General features: G+C 44.1%; 1 protein-coding gene across 2 annotated transcripts in view; it reads left to right on the forward strand.

Moving 5' to 3' along the window:
* Positions 1-9,688, forward strand: part of LOC147463265 (ubiquitin family protein) — a 109,515-nt gene extending 99,827 nt beyond the window's left edge. The window contains exon 6 of one of the 2 annotated variants that reach the window (XM_086487852.1): positions 9,321-9,593. In XM_086487852.1, coding sequence (XP_086343978.1) covers positions 9,321-9,347 — 27 coding nt within the window. In that variant the 3' untranslated portion in view covers positions 9,348-9,593. Of the gene's footprint in view, positions 1-9,307 lie in introns of both variants that reach the window. The other variant, XM_086487850.1, reaches the window with a different exon arrangement.
* Positions 9,689-19,636: the final 9,948 nt, after the last annotated feature.

The following is a 19,636-nucleotide window of genomic DNA, read 5'->3' on the forward strand; positions in this document are numbered from 1 at the left end:
CACGTCTACGAGGGCCACCATGACATCGACAGAGGCTCCATGAGAGGATCAGGACTATTCTAGCACGACATAGGAGACGTCGAGTACGACAATTTACAGAGGCGAACATTGAGGATTCTCTTCAGCGATCGATGCAGTTAATCCTCGGACTGTACCCGATGGCGGGCATCCTCAGACACCAATGTTCATTTTAGCTCTTATCTTACGTCATTTTTATTTTTGTACCTAAATATTGGATTAGATCCACCAAGATTGTATCAGTTTGGTCTCATAGGTCATTTTAGCCTTTTGAAGACGATTGATATAACGTTTAATTTTCTCTCTCTCTCTCTCTCTCTCTCTCTCTCTCTCTCTCTCTCGTTCCTGCATGGATTCTTGTTAGGTATTTTTAGAGGTTTTGTTTAACTGAGAGTTGGCTTACCATATTAGTGCAACCCCAATCCTTGTTAGGTGTTTTTAGAGGTTTTGTTTGACTGAGAGTTGGCTTACTATATCAATGCAGGCCCAATCCACTATGCGGTCATCTTGTATCATTTCGCCTCTATTGAATCCCCCCCCCCCCCCCCCCCCCCCCCCCCCCCCCCCCTTGTGAGAACGCTAGGTGCAAAAGCGATGCACGGTGCGAGGGAGGAGAAGAGTAAAAGACTCATTGTGTGGGTGGAGCAACCTCCAAGAATGTGGTGAGGAGCTTCTTATTCTTTGTGTATATGAAGAATAAGGAATGTGTATGTACATACAGTGGGCGGCTGGACACTGAACGTTCAGCCCCAGGCAAAGGCGCAATGCCTTTACCCCAACAATCTCCCACTTATAAGCGATGCGCCGATAAGTGAGTGCTACTAGCTAAACTACTAGTAAGTACATGAAAATAGGTGAGAGACTCTCTCAACATATGCCCACTGGCTCGCTCAATCGATCTACATGCAATCGTATTGGCTCTAGGGATAGGCGAGCGTGCGTACTCACGCGAGAGCTTGCTTGTAAATCCCGCAGACAACTTTGTATGGTCTGCAAAATTTCACTATGCATCATGCTAGTGTCAGTCACTGTACGACTGACAATCCTTGCTGCAAATGCTCGCACTGCAGTTGCTAGGTCGGGCCTCAACACTAGTAGGCCGTACATGAGACGCCTGAACGTTGACGAAATGTGCAAAAACCTGTGAAACCTGTGACTGGCAAAGTCTGTAGCCACAATCTCCAAGAATGTGGTGAGGAGCTCCTTATTCTTTGTGTATATGAAGAATAAGGAATGTGTATGTACATTTAGTGGGCGGCCCGACGTCCAACCGGGCAAAGGCGAAATGCCTTCACCCCAACAATCTCCCACTTAAAGGCGATGCGCCGATAAGTGAGTGCTACTAGCTAAACTACTAGTATGTACAAGAAAATAGGTGAGAAACTCTCTTAACCTATGCCCATTGGCTTGCTCAATCGATCTATATGCAACCGTATCGGCTCTAGGGATAGGCGAGCGTGCGTACTCACGCTAGAGCCTGCATGTAAATCCCGCAGACAACTCTGTATGGTCTGCAAAACTCCACTATGTATCATGGTAGTGTCAGTCGCCGTACGCCTGACAATCCCTGTTGCAAATGCTCCCACTGCAGCTGCTAGGTCGGGCTTCGACACTAGTAGGTCGTACATGAGACGTTCGAACGTTGACGAAATTTGTGCAAAACTGGCTATCCTAGCTTTCCTTGCGCTATCTGCATGTACTGCATCATCGGACTAGCCATCGCGTATGGATGTGTCAATGCTGACACTGGATGGCTACGTCCCTCTCACCCACAGGCAGAACTCTTTGTCTTGGTAGCAACTCATCAGGAGCATATCAAAGAACTCCATTTCTGTCATCTCTGCCTGTGTCTCTAGGGAGAAGACCCGCTCTACCTCTCCTTGTACAGACCCTGACAACACCTGTTGTGTCTCACTAGAGCATTGCCACTCTAACTTTGTCTCTACAGAGGCTACTGACACGTCTTGCATAGCTAAATGCTATCTCGTGAGCATGGTGGAGCTCACCCGCGAAGGAGACACGTCTCGTCTCTCCCTCAAAGCATGCCAGCAACAAAACCGAGACTATGCCATCTCGAACCTCAGATACATGCATAGGATATACCAAGCCACTGTGAGCTCCTCTAGCAATCACTAATGATCCCAATGCATACGGAAAGAGTGCTCTCTAAGCAATCTCTGACAACCACAATTTGCTAACTGTCTCATTGAGATCAAGCTCTTTCTTAGTTGAGGAACATAGCGCACATGAGCTCCCACTAGAGAAGGTTCTAAACCACTCACGATGCGGTGTGATGTGGAAAAATGTGTCCCCATCTAGTAGCCAACGGGGAGAAGTGTCACCTCTTGAAGACATGTAATCAGGAGGAACGCTAAAGGCAAACGTGACATCACTGTCAGTGGCATATGAAGCCACTGCTCTAGCATGTCTCAAAATCTCATGTGTATCACGCATAGATCTTTGTTGCTGTCTTATACTTCTGAAACAACGGCGTCTAATGTGCCCCGTGTGACCACAATGCTAACAACGCATGTATCGGCAACTACGAGATCGCCGTCTCTCACGAGTCATCACCGTAGACTCTAAACTCTCACACATGTTTGCTAAGTGGATGCCAAGAAATCAAACTATGGCGAGAAATCTTGGGAGAAATTTGGCAGACACAATCTGCTATATTTGCAAGCATACAATCTGGGACAAACAACTCAACCGAGCGTAAGGCGCATAACTATTTATGGAAATAGTGAGCAAACTAACTCAAAACGCATCCCACAAGAGAAACTGCCTACAAAAATTTGCAAAAACTTGTGAAACGTGTGACTGGCAAAGTCTGTAACCACACGAGCATATGCTACTCTCACTCCTGTGAGAGTGTGTACAAGGCTAACAAAACCTGTCAAAATGGGAGTCAAACACTCGACCACTAAACCATCAAAGAGTAAAACTGCAGATATGCATAAAACATGGAGAGAATCTGGGAAAAATCCGACAGAGTTCCCCTTGTAAACCGAGTAAAAACTCAAATATCTCAGCCATAATCAGTCGGCAACACAAACAATGTGTAAAATGCATCAATGAAGCCGTTTTGGTAATGCGCAAAATAGAGACTCGGTCTCTCATCCACAGATGTCATACACCAAGTCAAAAGTGACTCTCCAACCACGACGGAGAGAAGCAAGACCTGTGGATCGTAATCAAAAAGCGCATAAACCTTTTTGAGACCAATCGTCTCAATCACAAATCCACATATGGCATACATGTACCATAAGCATGGCAACCGAGCTCACACCTGTATATGTGTGAACCGAGCTGGGTTTGGTTTCCGTGTTTCCAAATGGTATTAGGTTTGTTTGGCAACTCCTCTACTTATCTTTTTGGTGTGGTCATGGACCTCAAACTCCTAAGGGTTTCTAGGGTTAGGATTTTTTTACCCAGTGCGTAGAAAGTTTGGGTTTACGCTATTGGCACCATCCTATATTGGGTTGGAACTTGGTAAGCCCATAGCCTTTGAGGGTCATAAGCCCCTTGCTTTGTCACCATTACCTCCTCGGTGTTTGTTGGGTTTTATTGACTTTCATTGTTCGTTATATCTCTTTGTTCTGCCTAATTTTTATAGTTGCACGGCAAGATGGGTAGAATTGTACGAGTTCATTCTAATCCCTCGAATTGCAGTGTTCGACCAGTGTGAGCCTGCCCTACGTGTGAACACACCCTTAGATGAAGGGAGGGTAAGGAATCCTGTAAATAGGACCCTAGGCTCATTTGTGAGCTATGTTGTGTGGTCGCCACACTTGGACTAGGACCCTTGGTAGTGCTTGCCAAGACACCCTAGCTAGGGTGTGGATTGGTGGTATGGGATGCCAGTTCTTGAAGTTGAGGCATTAGGCCGGATTAGTTGCAGGCTCCTGGGCTTAGGGGTGAGCCAATTAGGCTTTGTGGCTGGGAGGTGAGCTGGATGTCTTATCTCTTATGTTGTTTTATGTGCATGCGCCATGTTTGGCTTGTGTCATGGCATGTGTGTCGAAGACCTGTATGATCACAAACCTGGTGTATTGGTTAGACCAAGTCTAGGACCCATTACGACGGCTACCTTGAACGGTTGGAAGCCAGTCCAAGACCCGTTCTATGATCAACAATTTTTTTTTCTGTTTTCCTCTTCTTACCCCCCCCCCCCCCCCCCCCAACAAAAGAAGAGTGATTTCAACATCATAGGATTATGAGAGAGAGAGAGAAATGAAATGATATATTAACGTCTACAAAAGGCCAAAATGACCTATGAGACCAACTGATTACAATGATGAGTCTAGTACCAAGTCTGGGTACAAACAAAGAAAACTACAAACAAGGAAACTGATAGGAGTGCTACCGACTCCTATGGGTGGCTGGTAGGCTGATCAATGGTATCATGCCATAAAGGTACAAAGTGGGGATAAATGTGACCATGATACAATATAACAGTAGCATGAAGCCTATCCTGATCGACACTTTGGGTGTCGTGCTAGAATCCTGTGGATCCTCTGCCGCAATCTCCGCCGGTGCTGCGTGGCTCCCCTCCTCATCAGTCGCGGTCGTCTCGATCTCCCTAACTCTATAGCTCGATCAATGAGTGTACCGTTGGTGTGTGTATGGGTGGGAACCGAGCTCTGTGATGGTGGTGTCCCCTCTGCCTCTGTGGTACTCAGACTGAAGAAATCTGAGATGCGTCTCTGGGACTCTTTGTCTTTGCCCACCCAATAGAGCGTCTCTATGTCTCTGTATCTCAAGTAGGAATCATCCGAGACATCTTTGATCCTGATATCTCATGACTCTATCTAGCGAGTCAAAACCATCTCTGAATAAACAATGAAAGCGTCCCCGTATCTCATAGTAGACTGTGCAGCGACATATGTAGTGAAACTCTGTCTCTGGCTCTGCATGGCATAACTGACATATCCTACTATCTGCCGGTATGCCTCTGAATCTACCTGTCTCAATCCCAAGCTGGTGTGAAGATGTGCGAATCTGGCCTATAGCAATCGTAACCCATGAGATAGATGTGTGTCCATGTAACTGGGCCGTGTGACAAATCCGTCTGTCGTGAGTTGGAGAAGATGCTCTCTATAGAAAACCCTCTTCGTACCCAACTCCCGTGCTGGCTCTATCCATGTCCTCTTGCTATCAAGCTGGATAAGATCTTGCCGAATGAGTCTAGTAGTCTCCATCCGTGTAAGAGCCAAAGACGGTGCATCAAGAGAATACTGGAAAGGGGGCAGCCTGTCCATGCTGAAACCGTGCCTCTGAAACCATGAGCTCATCTGTGCATACCAACATGATGTATCTCCCTGTAATGCCAGCTGTCTAGATGACTCAAGAGCAAGCCTGGCATACCTGTCCCTGGTGGTGTCCCATAAGCTGTGGACAAATGATACTGATCTGGTGAGAGCCTCAACCTCCATAGGTGGGGCAGCCAGCTCCGCTCATATGATGTCATGTGGGACTGAGGCCTTGGCTCTAATCAGCCTAGAAATCATAGATATCAAGGGTCTCTCCATATTACTCCATCTAGCACTGTCAACAGACGGCCCCCAAACCTAAACCCCGTAGTGCATAACTGAAGCGACCAAAGTGCCGAAAAGCCATAGCTTCGTTCGAGGTTCCTGGAACTGAACCTGCGAACAAATCCTCTCTAAACCGCCTAGGGTTGCATAGGCACGAGTCAATCTAGTGTCTGCTACCACTTTCAGTGTGAACCTCGGTCCACTAAAGACCACCCCAAGATATGTGTATGCATCAATGTACTCCATATTGTCCTGCCCATATGTGAAAGTAGGTGCTGATCTCCTAACCCACTGTGGCGTGGTATTAAATACCATGACCTTGGTTGACAGACAATCCACTATCCTCTGCAAAACTATGCAATGCGTCCAAATGTCTGTGCATACCCTCTGGTGAGTCTGATATCAACACGATATCGTCAGCATATAATAAAAGAGGGATCCATGTCCCAGCAAGCTGAGCACCTCTATCTCCTCCTCTGTCAATATAATCAGAGACCTCATCAACATACATACCAAATAAAGTAGAGGACAGTGGGCATCCCTGTTTCACTCCGATAGTGGAGTGAACTATGTCAGATATCCCCTCTGATGTGCGTACATGGCCCATCACTGAACTGTACAATGCCATAATCCCCCATATCAGCTCTGTGGGTACCCCCAATTCTATAAGTCGGCGCATCAATCTGGCCCTCGGTACTGTGTCAAAAGCTTTGCGGAAATCCACAAAGCTGCAGTATATCCGTCTACCAGGTGCTCGACCCTCCTCAATGATAGCTCTGAGTGTAAAGACATGATCTAGTGTGGAGAAACCCCTCCTGAAACCAGCTTGCCTAGGTGCCAGTATGCCCATAATCTCTGCCCAACTGCTCAGCCTATGCTCAAGGATGGATGCATATAAACGTGCCAATGTGTGTCCTACCATGATAGTACGGTAATTCCACGGCACTGTGGGGTCTCCTGTCTTGAAGATAGGTACAATAGTAGATAATCTCCAAGACTCAGGGAAGCCCTCACACATGACACGGTTGAATAACCGTGCAAGCATCTCTGCCAACAAATCCCCAGCATGTATAATGTGCTCTGCTACCAAACCCTCATGATCCTGTGCCCGTCTGGTCTTCATCCTGTCAATGGCCTCCTTTACCATCTCAGTGGTAAAGAAGGTGCTCATAGCCGGACATGGCTGTGGTGGATCTGGTAGTGGTGGTTGTCCAGGTACAGTGTATAAAGATGCTGCATACTGCCCCCATATCTGTGTAGAAGTAATCACTGGTGGGGGAGACTGCTCATGGAATAGATGCCAAGCCTCTCCCGAATCTCTACTAAGGAAGAGCTGATATAAATCTTGCTCCATCTGGACCAAGAAAGCTTGCTTCTTCCGTCGCACTAGTCGTTGTGTAGCAATACAAGACTGTCTATAGGTGATCACTCCCAATTTAAGCTCGCGCTGTATCTGAGCTCTACTCTGTCGACACTCCTCATCATACCAGCTGTTCTGAGGCATGTGCCCAAAACGACGTCTCTGACCAGGCTGAGTGTGTGGGTATGCCTCTGTCGTTGCCCCATGTAATGTCACTGTCAGCATAGATGTGATCTCCTCCACTGTGTATACTGGCTCTGATGTGCATAAAAGCCTACGTATCTCCTCTGCATAGACTGAGTCAGTCTCTGGTGTAAAAGTATAGCGTGGATGTCTACCACCCCGTGAGGCCTGAGATGTACTGTACTCAAAGGAGACTGATAATGTCAAAAGTGCATGATCTACCGCTATCCCTACAGGCCTGGGCCCCACTATGAAATCCTGAATGTGAAAGATAAAGCTCGGATGTGTCAGAACATAGTCTACAGTGCTGGACCCATGCCTGTGTGGAAAACAAGTAAAACCTGTAGACAATGGGAAAGTCGGTAAGCCATTCAGTATGGCTAAACTGTGAGTAGTCGTCATCTCCCTCTTGTATCTCCCATACTCTGTATGCTCTCTGTCGTGTGAGCATCTCTCAAGTCCCGTCTCCTCTAGCTCTAGCTCTCTAAGCATCTCCTCTGAGATGTCATAGAAGACCGTCTGTGAGCTGCCTGTACGGGCATTGAAATCCCCCAGGAGTATGATGTCTCCATCTCTGGAGAACTCCCAGATATCATCATCAAGTACAGAGTAAGGAGACTGTCCTCTGGGTGAAGCATATACTGAAGTGCTGGGAGGAAAATAGCATATGGCGATGTACAAGAAACGTCCAGTCTCTGCCCTCAGCCTCACCCACAAGTATCTGGCCTGATCATCTCTCCGAACTATGTGCAGTAGTGGTTGGAGCTCCTCTTTGAAAAGAACTGCTACACCTCCTGATCCTCTAGTCCCATGCGCAGATCTGGTGCTTGTCCGGCAAGCTATCTCCCATCTGTATCCTGATATGTGCGGCATCAACTGTCCTGGAGCCTGATGAGTCCTTGAGTAGAAAACAATGTCTCTGTCTTTGAAGCTATCCTCAAAGGCCCCCACATCAAGTCTATACGAACCATTACAGTTCCAAACCGCCATCTTGAGAGTGGTCCCATAGGCCTCGCACCGTCATGTAGAGCGGTGCTCTGTAATCACTACTCGTCCATTTCTGTAGAAAGCTAACTTTCCCTTCTCCCTTGCTGCTATAATCTCTGGCATGACCTCTCTCATATGTGCAAGCTTTGAGAGCGTAAGATCATCTCCTAAAAAGATACTTGTTTTCTTGAGGGTTGGCCTCTTCTTTAAAAAGTCTTTCTTTTCTTCCATGGAGGGAAAGCGCAAAATGAGAGCCCGTCCTTTTGAACTCTCCTCATTACCTTCACTCTTCTTGCCCACTCTCCAAGCTTGTGTGTGCGAGGGCTTCTCCACCTCCATCATGGACATGAGGCTCTTCACCTCTTGGTCCACCTTATCTGAATCTTTTAGGCCGGTCACTCTCACGTGTAGAGCGCGTACCCTTCTTCGTTGTTCCTCTTCAAGTGTCTTGTTGATGATGTTAGGTGTAGTCGGGATTTCCTTGCCCTTTCCCTTCTTGACAACTTCAATCCAATTTTCAGCCTCATCCATCTTCTTTTGCGTTTTGGAGAGAACCTTCACCCATGAGGTCTTCTTTTCTCCTTCCTCCTTTATTTCTTTGACTTGTTCTCGTATACTATTCAGCTCATCGATCATTGATGGCTGAATTTCCCTCTTTGGTTTCGTCAAGTTCCTTCCTAAGGGCTGAGATGCTACCTTTTAAAGCTTGAATTTCATCCCGGAACTCCTTGTGCTCTAGTTCCCTCGCCTGTTCCTCCCTCTTTTTCCATTCAAGAATTAAATTCTTCTCTTTCTTCCACTCATCCATGTGGGCTTTGCATTCTTTCAACTCCCTTTCAATGGCTATCATCCTCTTGCTTGTGACCATGTAGTGCGCCGCCATCTTTCTTGCCTTATTTGATTCACTTTCTAAAAGAGAGGAGAGAGCGACCTATACGGACCGCATTATGCATACATTTGTTTCCACATTCAGCCTACATGGCATATATTTGCTTTTCGTACGTGTCAATGTGCAATTTTTGTGAATTCTGCAGTTTCCAAATTCCTTGTAAAAAATCCCTGCAGTTCTGAAAAATGCAGGTTTTTGAAAATTCGAAAGTTCGGAAAATCCGGAAAAGCCGAGACTGTGGGAATTCCTGTGGAGAGAGAGAGAGAGAGAGAGAGAGAGAGAGAGAGAGAGGGTTTGCAGCTTCTTGGTGACTCACATACCTCATTGTTGCAGTTTTATAATCCAGGCAACACCATCATGTTTGATGATTTGAAGCGGAATTTTGTAATGAACCCTCAAAATGGCCTTGTGATCAGGCCGTTCAGAAAAGCACACCTCAATCGAGGAATAGATCAGGAGCTGGTTGGTCTCTCTCTTTACTTGCTTGCCATTGCAGATTTAGATAACTTTCAAAGTTTAGATCATTCAAGGTGGGAAAAGTTTGTTCAAAGAAACACAAAGCGAAGGACTTCATAAGCTTTGCTGGGACAAAAGTGATGGTGATGATCTTCAATAGTAAGTCTCTTGTAAGATTGTGCACAACAGACAACAATTAAATTCTACATTCAGTATACTGAAGTAAAACTCTTAATGGGAGCATCTTCCCTTCACTTCCGTTATTCTCTCTTTGATGTCTCTTGGGATTGTTCCGACGACAATAAAATCTCCCCCCCCCCCCCCCCCCCCCCCCCCCCCCCCCCTCTCTCTCTCTCACACACACACACACAAAGGGTTGAACTAATTAGGATAAGGTGGTAATGTGAGATGCTGGGTGCCAATTCATTGAAAATCTCTCTCTCTCTCTCTCTCTCACACACACACACACACACACACACACTTTTTTTTGTAAATCAATTTGATTTAGCTATCTGTGGGAAACCTCAAAGAGAGGAAAACCCACCAAAAAGATGTACAAGGAAAGGAACACAACAGTGTTCGGCGGTATAGAATAGCTAAAAACATTCATAAGAAAGCTGATGTATCTCTGCTGTGATATCACCAACTTCCAAGGCAAACCTCAAAGACTGCTGAAGGGAAATCTTGAAGAAAGGTAGTGGATCCGTATGAATGCGATGGAACATATAGCCATTACGCTGCCGCCACAGGCTCCAGTATGCCCAAAACCTGACCCACATGAAGAAGGCTGCAAAGCACTGCAACGCCGGCGAGAAGATACCGAAAATCCAAAACCGCTTATGGAAGACCGTCGTGGGAAAACGTAGCCGCATACACGCAGAAACCCGACGAAGGAATTCTCGAGTGACACGGCAATCCCACAAGAGGTGACAGACATCCTCATCGGCAGATAAGCAACGGACACATGATGAAGAGCGGATACGGCGCATCCGAAGAAAGGTACCCACTGGGAGCACACCAAGTAAACACCGCCAAAGAAACAAACGCTCTTTCAACGGCAAACGACTTTCCCATATTGCAGATATAATCCTGCGCCACCAAATATCGGATTTATGCATGTGCCAAATAACGTTGCAATGATCAGCAATCCATGGACGAGGCAGCAGAAGAGCATATGCCTGGCCAACAGAAATATCACGAAATGGCATTTCCCCAAGCTTCCAGTCAGACATGCGATCACCATCTGCCAAAGGTGAAACCGGCAAGAAACCGGACAACATTTGCTGTAATTCTCTCCAAAACTGGCGAAAGTGCATGCCCAATCCAAAGCGGCGAGCGGCAAATGGAAACTCAAAAGTGAAACCATCCGCATCCACCACATCGTCAACCACTCGAATGCCATGACAGGAGAGGAAATACGCCTGGCGAGGCGAGCGGTCAACCAAAGTAAGAGAAAATGCCCGACACCAATGAAGACTCTCTGCACGAAGCGAGTTTCCTTTCCTCCGAGCATTCCAGGAAAGATAAATCGTAACCTGTTTCCATGCAGAAAGCAAGGTGGAAGAAAGAGGGCATCCAGGAATACGAGCATCCATCTTACCAAATACTGCCTCCCACATGGATGATTGCCAGTGACCAAATGAAGATGTAACCACATGCTGAGTCAAGTGTGCAAACATAAGAGTCCAAGGTTGAGATTGTTGCACAAGTGTAGGCAAAAGCATAGCCTTCCTGGCAATGACATGCCTACGCAGATCCAATATATTCAAACCACCAAAGCGCTTTGGTGTTCATAGTTTCGCCATCGATATCAAGCGCAACCCTTTTTTGTGAGCACGGGTTTGCCACAAATGAGACAAAATGGTTGACATTAGAGAGTCAAGACAATGACGGGGCCAATGCAACAATGGCAAAAAGAACTGAACATATGCCATGAGGATACTCTGAACAATACGAAGGCGAACATGTAACGGCCAGGTAGAAAGCTTCCAGTAATGCAGTTTAACATTCAGGCGATTCCTAACCCAATCCACTTTCTGCGTGTGCGTAATATTCCATCCAATTGGATAACCCAAATGCCTAGTGATTACATTTGGAAGAACAATCTCTCCTGGCCACAACAGAGCATGCCAATCACAGGAACGAAGCGGCAGAAGCTTTGATTTACGGAATTTGACTTTTAGACCAGCCGCAAGCGCAAACAATTCCAAAGCATTCATAATCTCTTGAACATCATTTTGCTGATTGCGGGGCATAAACAACGAGTCATCTGCATAAGCCTGTCCAATAAAAGTATGACCCGAAGGAAGCTGCAAACCATGAAGATGGTGCGCAGAGGTCAAGTGATCAAGATACATCAACAAAGGATGAGAAGCAATTGTATACAGCAAAGCACTAATAGGGCAACCTTGCCTCACCGAACAACCAAGCGGCCACGATTCTGTCAATTCCCTGTCCAGGATGCCCGAAGACGTACTACAATCATACAAAAAATAAACCACATTTGCCAACTTAGGACCAAATCCTAGACATCTCATTGTGGCAGCAATGAAGTCCCAATGCACAGTGTCAAAGGCCTTTTCAATATCAACTTGCATGACGAGCACATCTTGTTGCGTATACTTAGCATATTCCATGCCAATCATAAGATTTGCCAAATTGTCCATGATTTGACGACGAGGAATGAAACCATACTGAGCCTGATGAAGCCCTGTAAACAAATGGTCCTTGATGCGATGGACTAACATTTTAGCCAAAATCTTGTATATCACCGGCATCAAAGTTATAGGCCGCCAATGAGAGAACTGCTTGCAAAGCGCTTGCTTGGGTAACAACTTAAGTAAGCCCTCTTTCCATGAAATTGGCAGATCCTGTTTTTCCCATGCCACATTTATCATGAAGATCAGGGGTTGTTTAAGGTCATCCCAAAACGAGAGGAAAAATTCCATAGTAAGTCCATCCCAACCAGGAGATCTCCACCGGCCCAATGCAAGCAAGGCACCATGCAATTCAGCGACAGAGAAAGGATCTTCAAGGCATTGTGTGTCCTGCGAAGACAAAATCGGACTAACATGAGAAAGCAACAATCCACGCGCTCTACAAGTTGCCGAAGAAGGCTAAGATGGGGCAGCAAACACCGTACGATAATGTGAAACCATAACATCAGCCAATTCTCGCTTCGAAGAAGTCCAGGCACCCGAAGGAAGCATAATACGTTTAATCGACTGTGAGACTCTCGAATGATGCAACTGACACACACACACACACACACACTTTTTTTATTTTTTTTGTAACTCTATTTGATTAATTTACTAGTGGGAAACCTCAAAGCGAGGAAAACCCACCGAAAGGGTAATGTACAAGGGGAGGAACACATAACTACTCATCTGTACAGAGTAGCTAGAAACATTCATAGGAAAGCCGATGTATCTCTGCGGTGATATCACCAACTTCCAAAGCAAACCGTAATGATTGCCTAATGGAAAGCCTGAAGAGTGGGAACGGGTCTGCATGAGTACGATGAAACATCTAAGCATTACGTTGACTCCATAGGGTCCAATAAGCCTAGTATTTGACCCACATAAAGAAGACTGCAAAACGCTGTAGTGTCGATGAGAAAATGCCAAATACCCAGGACCTTTTGTGAAAAATAACCCCAAGAAAGCAGAGCCGTATACAGACAGATACACGGCGAAGGAAGTCTCTAGTAATGCAACAATCCCACAACAAGTGGCAAATATCCTCTTTTGCATTGGAGTAACGGACGCAAGAGGAACGGCGAATATGACGTGCCCTAAGAAAAGTACCAACGGGAAGCACTCCAAGCAAACAGCGCCAAAGGCAAATGACTTTTCCACAAGGCAGAGAGAAGCTTCCTCCACTAGAGATTAGATTTGTGCATGTGCCAAAGGGCATTGCAAACATCTGCTACATATTAACAATGCTTATCTCACTCATGCGGCTTTTTGTGACATGATTTCTGATATTATTCCCCCACTTCTTGCTCACATGCATTTTGATCTTGATGCTGCCTGGTATCGTTTTGTTATGAGGGTACAAAGTGTCATTTATGACTATGGCACGCATTACATGCAGTGCACTCGGGGGGATGTTAAGGATGCGAAGTAAGCTTGTCAACAGTTGCAAGTGTTGGCTGATTTGCGGCCTTTGTCTGACTCTGAGATGTCGGAGTTGTGCGAAGCTTGTGTGTGTATTTTGCTAAGTACACTCATTAGGATGTGTTGGTTATGCAGGTTGATATTGAAAAGGCCTTTGACATTGTACAGTGGGATTTCATTGCTGCCACGATGAGGTGCCTAGGGTTTGGTCCTAAATTCGCCAATGTGGTTTATTTCTTGTATGCATGTAGCACGTCTTCGAGGATCTTGTAAGGCGAATTATCAGAATCTTGGCCTCTTGGTTGTTCGGTCAGGCAAGGTTGCCCCCTTAGTGCTCTGTTGTATGCTATAGCCACTCACCCGTTGTTGATTCATCTTGATCACTTGACCTCTGTTGAGCGTCTTCATGGTTTGCGGTTACCTTCGGGTCGTACCTTTGTTGACATTGCGGCTGGGCTTAAAGTCAACTTTTGTAAATCGAAGCTTCTCTTCTTCGTTCTTATGATTGGCAGAGTCTATTATGGCCAGGTGAGATTGTTTCTCCAAACGTGATTACTAGGCATTTGGATTATCCAAGTGGATGGAATGTCACTCATTCTCAGAAAGTGGATTGGGTTATGCAACGTTTGAATGTCAAATTGCACTACTGGAAGTTATCCACTTGGCCATTACATGTTCGTTCGCGAATTGTTCAGAGCATCCTGTTGGCATATGTTCAGTTCTTTTTGCCACTGATGCATTGCCTCGTCATTGTCTTGATTCTCTTATGTAAGACAGTATGTCCCATCTGTGGCGGACCCATGCTCAGAAAAAAGGCTTGCGCTTGATGTCTATGGAGAAGCTTTGCACTCCTAAACGCCTGGGTGGCCTTAACATCTTGGATTTGCGTAGGCATGTTCTTCCTCGGAAAGCTATGTTGTTGCCTACACTTGCGCAACAAATTCAGCCTTGGACTCTTATGTTTGCACACTTTGGTCAGCATGTTGTTACTTCCTGTTTTGGCCATTGGTAACCATCTATATGGGAGGTGGTTTTTGGCAAGATGGAAGGGCACATTCTTGGATGTCCTCTTGCTTCCACTTTAGTGTCTACGTGGAAAGAGGTTACGATTCATCTTTCATGGAATCCTCGGCAGGAAGGTGATTCGATTCCTTTGGAGAGTCTCCATTGTACAAGGTGTAATCGATGTTGACCTCACATACAAAATCCTCATATTGTTGCAGATTAAGCAAATACCATCGATCCAACCGCGCTCGATAAGAAGAGTGAGCAACATGTTGAAAAGTAAATCTAGAGGCATTTGGGTGCAAATGCTGCCATAAATCAATCATCGGAGTAGTAGCAAACAGATTATCCCATTCTAGTCTTTCCGCAGACAACATGTGTGAATTACCTGTGGTACTGTCATCCATCGTTTCTCTCTCGCTCTCTCTCTCTCTCTCTCTCTCTCTCTCACACACACACACACACACACACACACACACACACACACACACACACACACACACACACACACACACACACACAACGGAACATTGTTAAAAATTGATCATTTTGGCTAATTTTACCAATTTTACACTATTTTCCTCAATATCTAGGTGGGGTTTTTCCTTTTCCTCTTCTCAATCAGCCTTTTTAATTTAAAATTTTCCTTTTCCTCCTCTCAATCAGACTTTTTAAATATTAAAGCGACATGATTGTAAGTTGAGGCACTTTTCCCGAACATTGAGTGCAAGTTTCATAATCAGCTCTCGTGTACATAAATTGTGTATTGCCATCATGAGATTTGTAGTTCTTTGAGCATGGGTCCATCTATTTGCATACTATGTTTGAATAGAAGATGTGTTTACTCAATGTTGAAGGATCTTTTGGAGGAAGTCGGCCCAAATTAGGTCTACAATGTTCTCTCTACAAGACCATGCTACAACATAGTACACTAGTGTGCAATGCAAAAAAGATAAGAGAGAGTAGCTGATCATTTGTCAAGATGAGAAGCAACATGAGGATCTTATTAAACTTATCACTAACGGCATGTGTAGGAATGTTGAAGAAAAAAAAGAAGAGCTGGAGGTTGTCAAGAAAGGAGAAGGGACCTCCTCTACATAAAGTCGAATGGATGGTTTCATAAACTTTTCACATTCCTATATGTAATTTCTTTTTGCCTCAAGGAAATTTGATGTCGACACCACGGTCGAAAGTCTGCCCTCCCCCTACGGAGGTGGGAATAAAGCGAGCTTTTCGAGCAAGCTTTTCTCAAGACTTTCGTTAGAGTGCTGATTGTAGTGAAAATGCTACCCAAGCCTCGGTTGGAGAGAGCTTTTTGGAGGGAGCTTTTCTTGTTATTTTTATTTCAAATAGAACCTCAAACGGCTATATACATATCCAAAGGATTTGCCTTGAATTATTTCCACAAGGTTCCAACCTAATTCTCTCTACTTTAGGTAGTCTAAACTTTTTTTATATGACACCAATTAATTGTAAAACGTGATAACACAAGCCACATAGTGCCCTCCATGTTTGATGTAGTAGAAAAACAAGAAGACACAAGCCACCATCATATATTTAATTTCTCCAAAAGGAATTACAATTTTAAAAAACTAGGGATTTGTGCGATACAATTACATGACAAGACCAAGAGATTTGAGGGATCCAACAACTCAATTTCACTCCATGCTTAAGCCATATGATGACAATTGAACACACGAAGCAAATCCTCATTAGTTAGCTTGCTTTGATGGATAAATATATTGTGGTTCAAATTTAAGTCAAAGTAGCGAAGGAAGATGAAGTAAATATGCTTGCAGATCATATACAATTTGCTTTGCGCCACTCGCTCTGCGAAGTCTCCATATGTACACATTGGGCTACTTGTGATATGAACTTCATATCTCTCACCTTGGACTTGTGAACCATATATTTTCACCATGAATTTCTCATGCATGTTCGTCTTAAACGACAGTGTATTGCACAATTTGAGCTTCCATGGTTATTGTGGATTTAATTCCCTTGGAGACTTGAATTGATAGTTCGGGCTGATAACGCAGATTGTTTGTTTCATTAAGTGCAACCTTCTTTATTGTGAAGCCTCCTGATTCCAAATTCTGCAACTCAGAAGCACTCAAGTTTGTTTCCTTTTCTACTCTGGGTACTTTAGTCGGGCATTGAGTGATTGTATTATAGATTTGCTATGTGTGATCCACATTATCATTGCAGAACCACATGAATTGTCCCTTTGAATTGCTACCATGAACACTATCTACCCCTCTTTCCCAAGTTCGAATATCCCAAAAGGATGGTGTAATAGCATATGTACTAGTGTTCTTTATATTCTTTTTCCATAAACTGACTCGAAACTCCAACCACCTTGACATTGAACCCTACTTCCCTTTTATATACGACGAATTGCCCACATTATCTTATGAATGTATGTCTCCTTAACCACCAGTCCACCCTCGTGTTCATCGCCTACTTGACCGGCCACCCTGGAAGTTTCTTGGAAATTTCCACAATTTCACGAAATGTTTTGTGTGAGATACTCAAGTCGATGTGAAGCATTTTCCTCCTCACAGCTTACATGCCTAGCTTATTTCCGCTTTCTAGCTACTGTAATATTATCCCCTTCCACTGTTGGTTGTTAATAGAGTGATGTTCCTCCCAGCTCATCCTCAATCTCTCTTGCAATAGCAACTGGGTCCGATGCTCGGCCTTGTTGTGCCTAACGATAGCAAGTTTTTTTACAAAAGATCCGGCCTTATAATATCTACCCTTCACAAAAGCAAACATCTTCACACTTTGAAGCAAAGCGTTTGACAGACCAAACATGCATGCATTGTACAAGCTCCACATTTCTTTGTTGCCCTCACTAGCAAGCTGACTCATGAGCTTTGTTTTGGCCATGTTTGTAGTTGGAATGTATGACAAGTCATCCACTTCTTGCAACACATTTGTTTTTAGGGATAATATACTAACTCCAAAATAAAATGCACTCACAAAAATTGTTAGGCAACATTTACACCAACAAGTATTTTCCAGCAAGGGTAACGTACATGCCACCAACTTAGCCAATAATCCATTTGCGACAAGTTACAGTCAAACACTTTTTCAAAAGTCCACCAAACTTGTATATTTTTGTACAAGCTAGTTGCCTCATCCTCGCTCCTTGCTCAACTCCATAATTCATACATACGCTTGTGCTCATTTTGGAGATTCTTAGTCCAAGCTCTGCTCCCAATGAAACAAGCATGAGCGCTTTCTTCCTTCCATAACATTGTTAGGACCTCTGTTGAACACAGTTCGAACAGCTTTCCAATTTGCTCCACCCTCATCGGCCATGAATCCTCTAAGATGGTTTTTGTTATTCAACAACACCGCATTCATCACTTCCCAGAACATGATTTATGTTTGCATGTCTTCTTCTTTCATCTCACAAATGGCAAATGTTTGCAACTCTTGAATCCTGCATAAATAAATGATTATCATTTCCTTTAATAAACGAAGAGTGATTTGTAGGATGTTTGCATAGGGCTTATGGAGGATCGTAAACATGTGATGTCATTGTTGTCCACCCCACCACTCTTCGCACGTGATCAAAGCAAGGCCAGCTCCTTCGTAATCTCCATTTTGTCTTGTAGCATTCTATTTACCAGCTTGACACCAGATCCGTGTCCATTGATTGACCCTTTGAATACATGACATCTTTTTAGTTGGCTTTGTGGATTGTCCTATAAATAGCATGCTATGGAAAAACTTATATCCGCAACTGTCCTTCAGCCAAGGAAACTCAGACTTTGCACCAACCCCAATCCTTGTAGAAGTGTCTTCTCTCATCAAGTAATTAAACCTTATAAAAATGGCACATGTAGGGATGTCAGACAAAAGAATGCAAAATATTTTCGTAGTAGATAACTTGCAATATCACTATGGATCAATGGTCGCATCTCTTCTAGTATAGAGAGAAGATCATTGCTATTTAGTGGTTCACCGTTTTCTCGAACAAATGCTCCCATTACCATCTGCTTTGCAAGATTCAGCTGCAAATGCCTAGGTCCAATCGTCGGTGTTTCGAACACCACACAAAACACAAGTTCTCTCGTCTATTGTATTGCCGATCGTAGAACCTCCTTTGCAACAAGGTGGTTATGGTTTTCGAGGTGGATGAACAAGAAGATCTAGTTGTTCTCCATGAGCAAGTAATAGACACTACAAGAACACTCTCGAAGTAGAACTGGACCACAATGGAAGCACCTTAAAGTTCCATTTTTTGAACTCAATATATCAATGGACAAAATTGATGTCATCAACCTCCCAGTCCGAGAAGTCTCATTTGGCCTTTCGTTTATCTCTCTGATAGAGCATGAACTATTTTTGTAGATAAGATGTTTCCCACATTTACTTCTCCTAATTACAAGGTCTAACTCATAAACACAATCATCGTTGTACACATGTGGAACTTCCACAACCTTCTTCTTAATCAAACACCTAGAAATGATTATGTTCAACTTAGGGTACTGGTGACTATTCAACACAATGTGCTCCACCGAACTCTATATTCTTTCTACCTTGTTTGAACCAAAAGAAATGTTTTTCTCGTTCTTGTCCTCTTTTATCAAAACATCTTGCATTGAATCTTGACACACAATATTAGAATCTTGACAGTTTTTATTTGAGGATTGATCAACACATCCTTCTTTTTCTTCAGAGGAGCTATCAGATAACTCCACCATGGCCACATTCAATCTTGTGGATGTATATTATCGTTTGTAGCCTTGTTTATAACCAATAGAAATTTCATAGACAAGGTTGAATCCAATATAAATTAAAATTGATCACCAAATTTCACGCCATCTTTCACTTGAGTTTGAATGTCATCATCAAGGTTGGAAAAGATAGCAAACATCTCGCTGTTACTACTACCCTTAAATCTCCCAGATTGACCATAGAAAATCTTGCAGGACAATCAAGCAACAAAGGTTCAACACAAATACTATTCAAAAATAAATTGACCTTGCATGATGAAGAAGAAGCCATTGATGTGAGAAAGTTTTCAAGGGTATGGCTAGATAAAATTTGTTAGACACACAAGCCCATA

This window comes from Adiantum capillus-veneris, chromosome 2, assembly GCF_014529385.1.
Source record: "Adiantum capillus-veneris isolate H3 chromosome 2, ASM1452938v2, whole genome shotgun sequence".
In the NCBI taxonomy this organism is placed as follows: Eukaryota; Viridiplantae; Streptophyta; class Polypodiopsida; order Polypodiales; family Pteridaceae; genus Adiantum; species Adiantum capillus-veneris.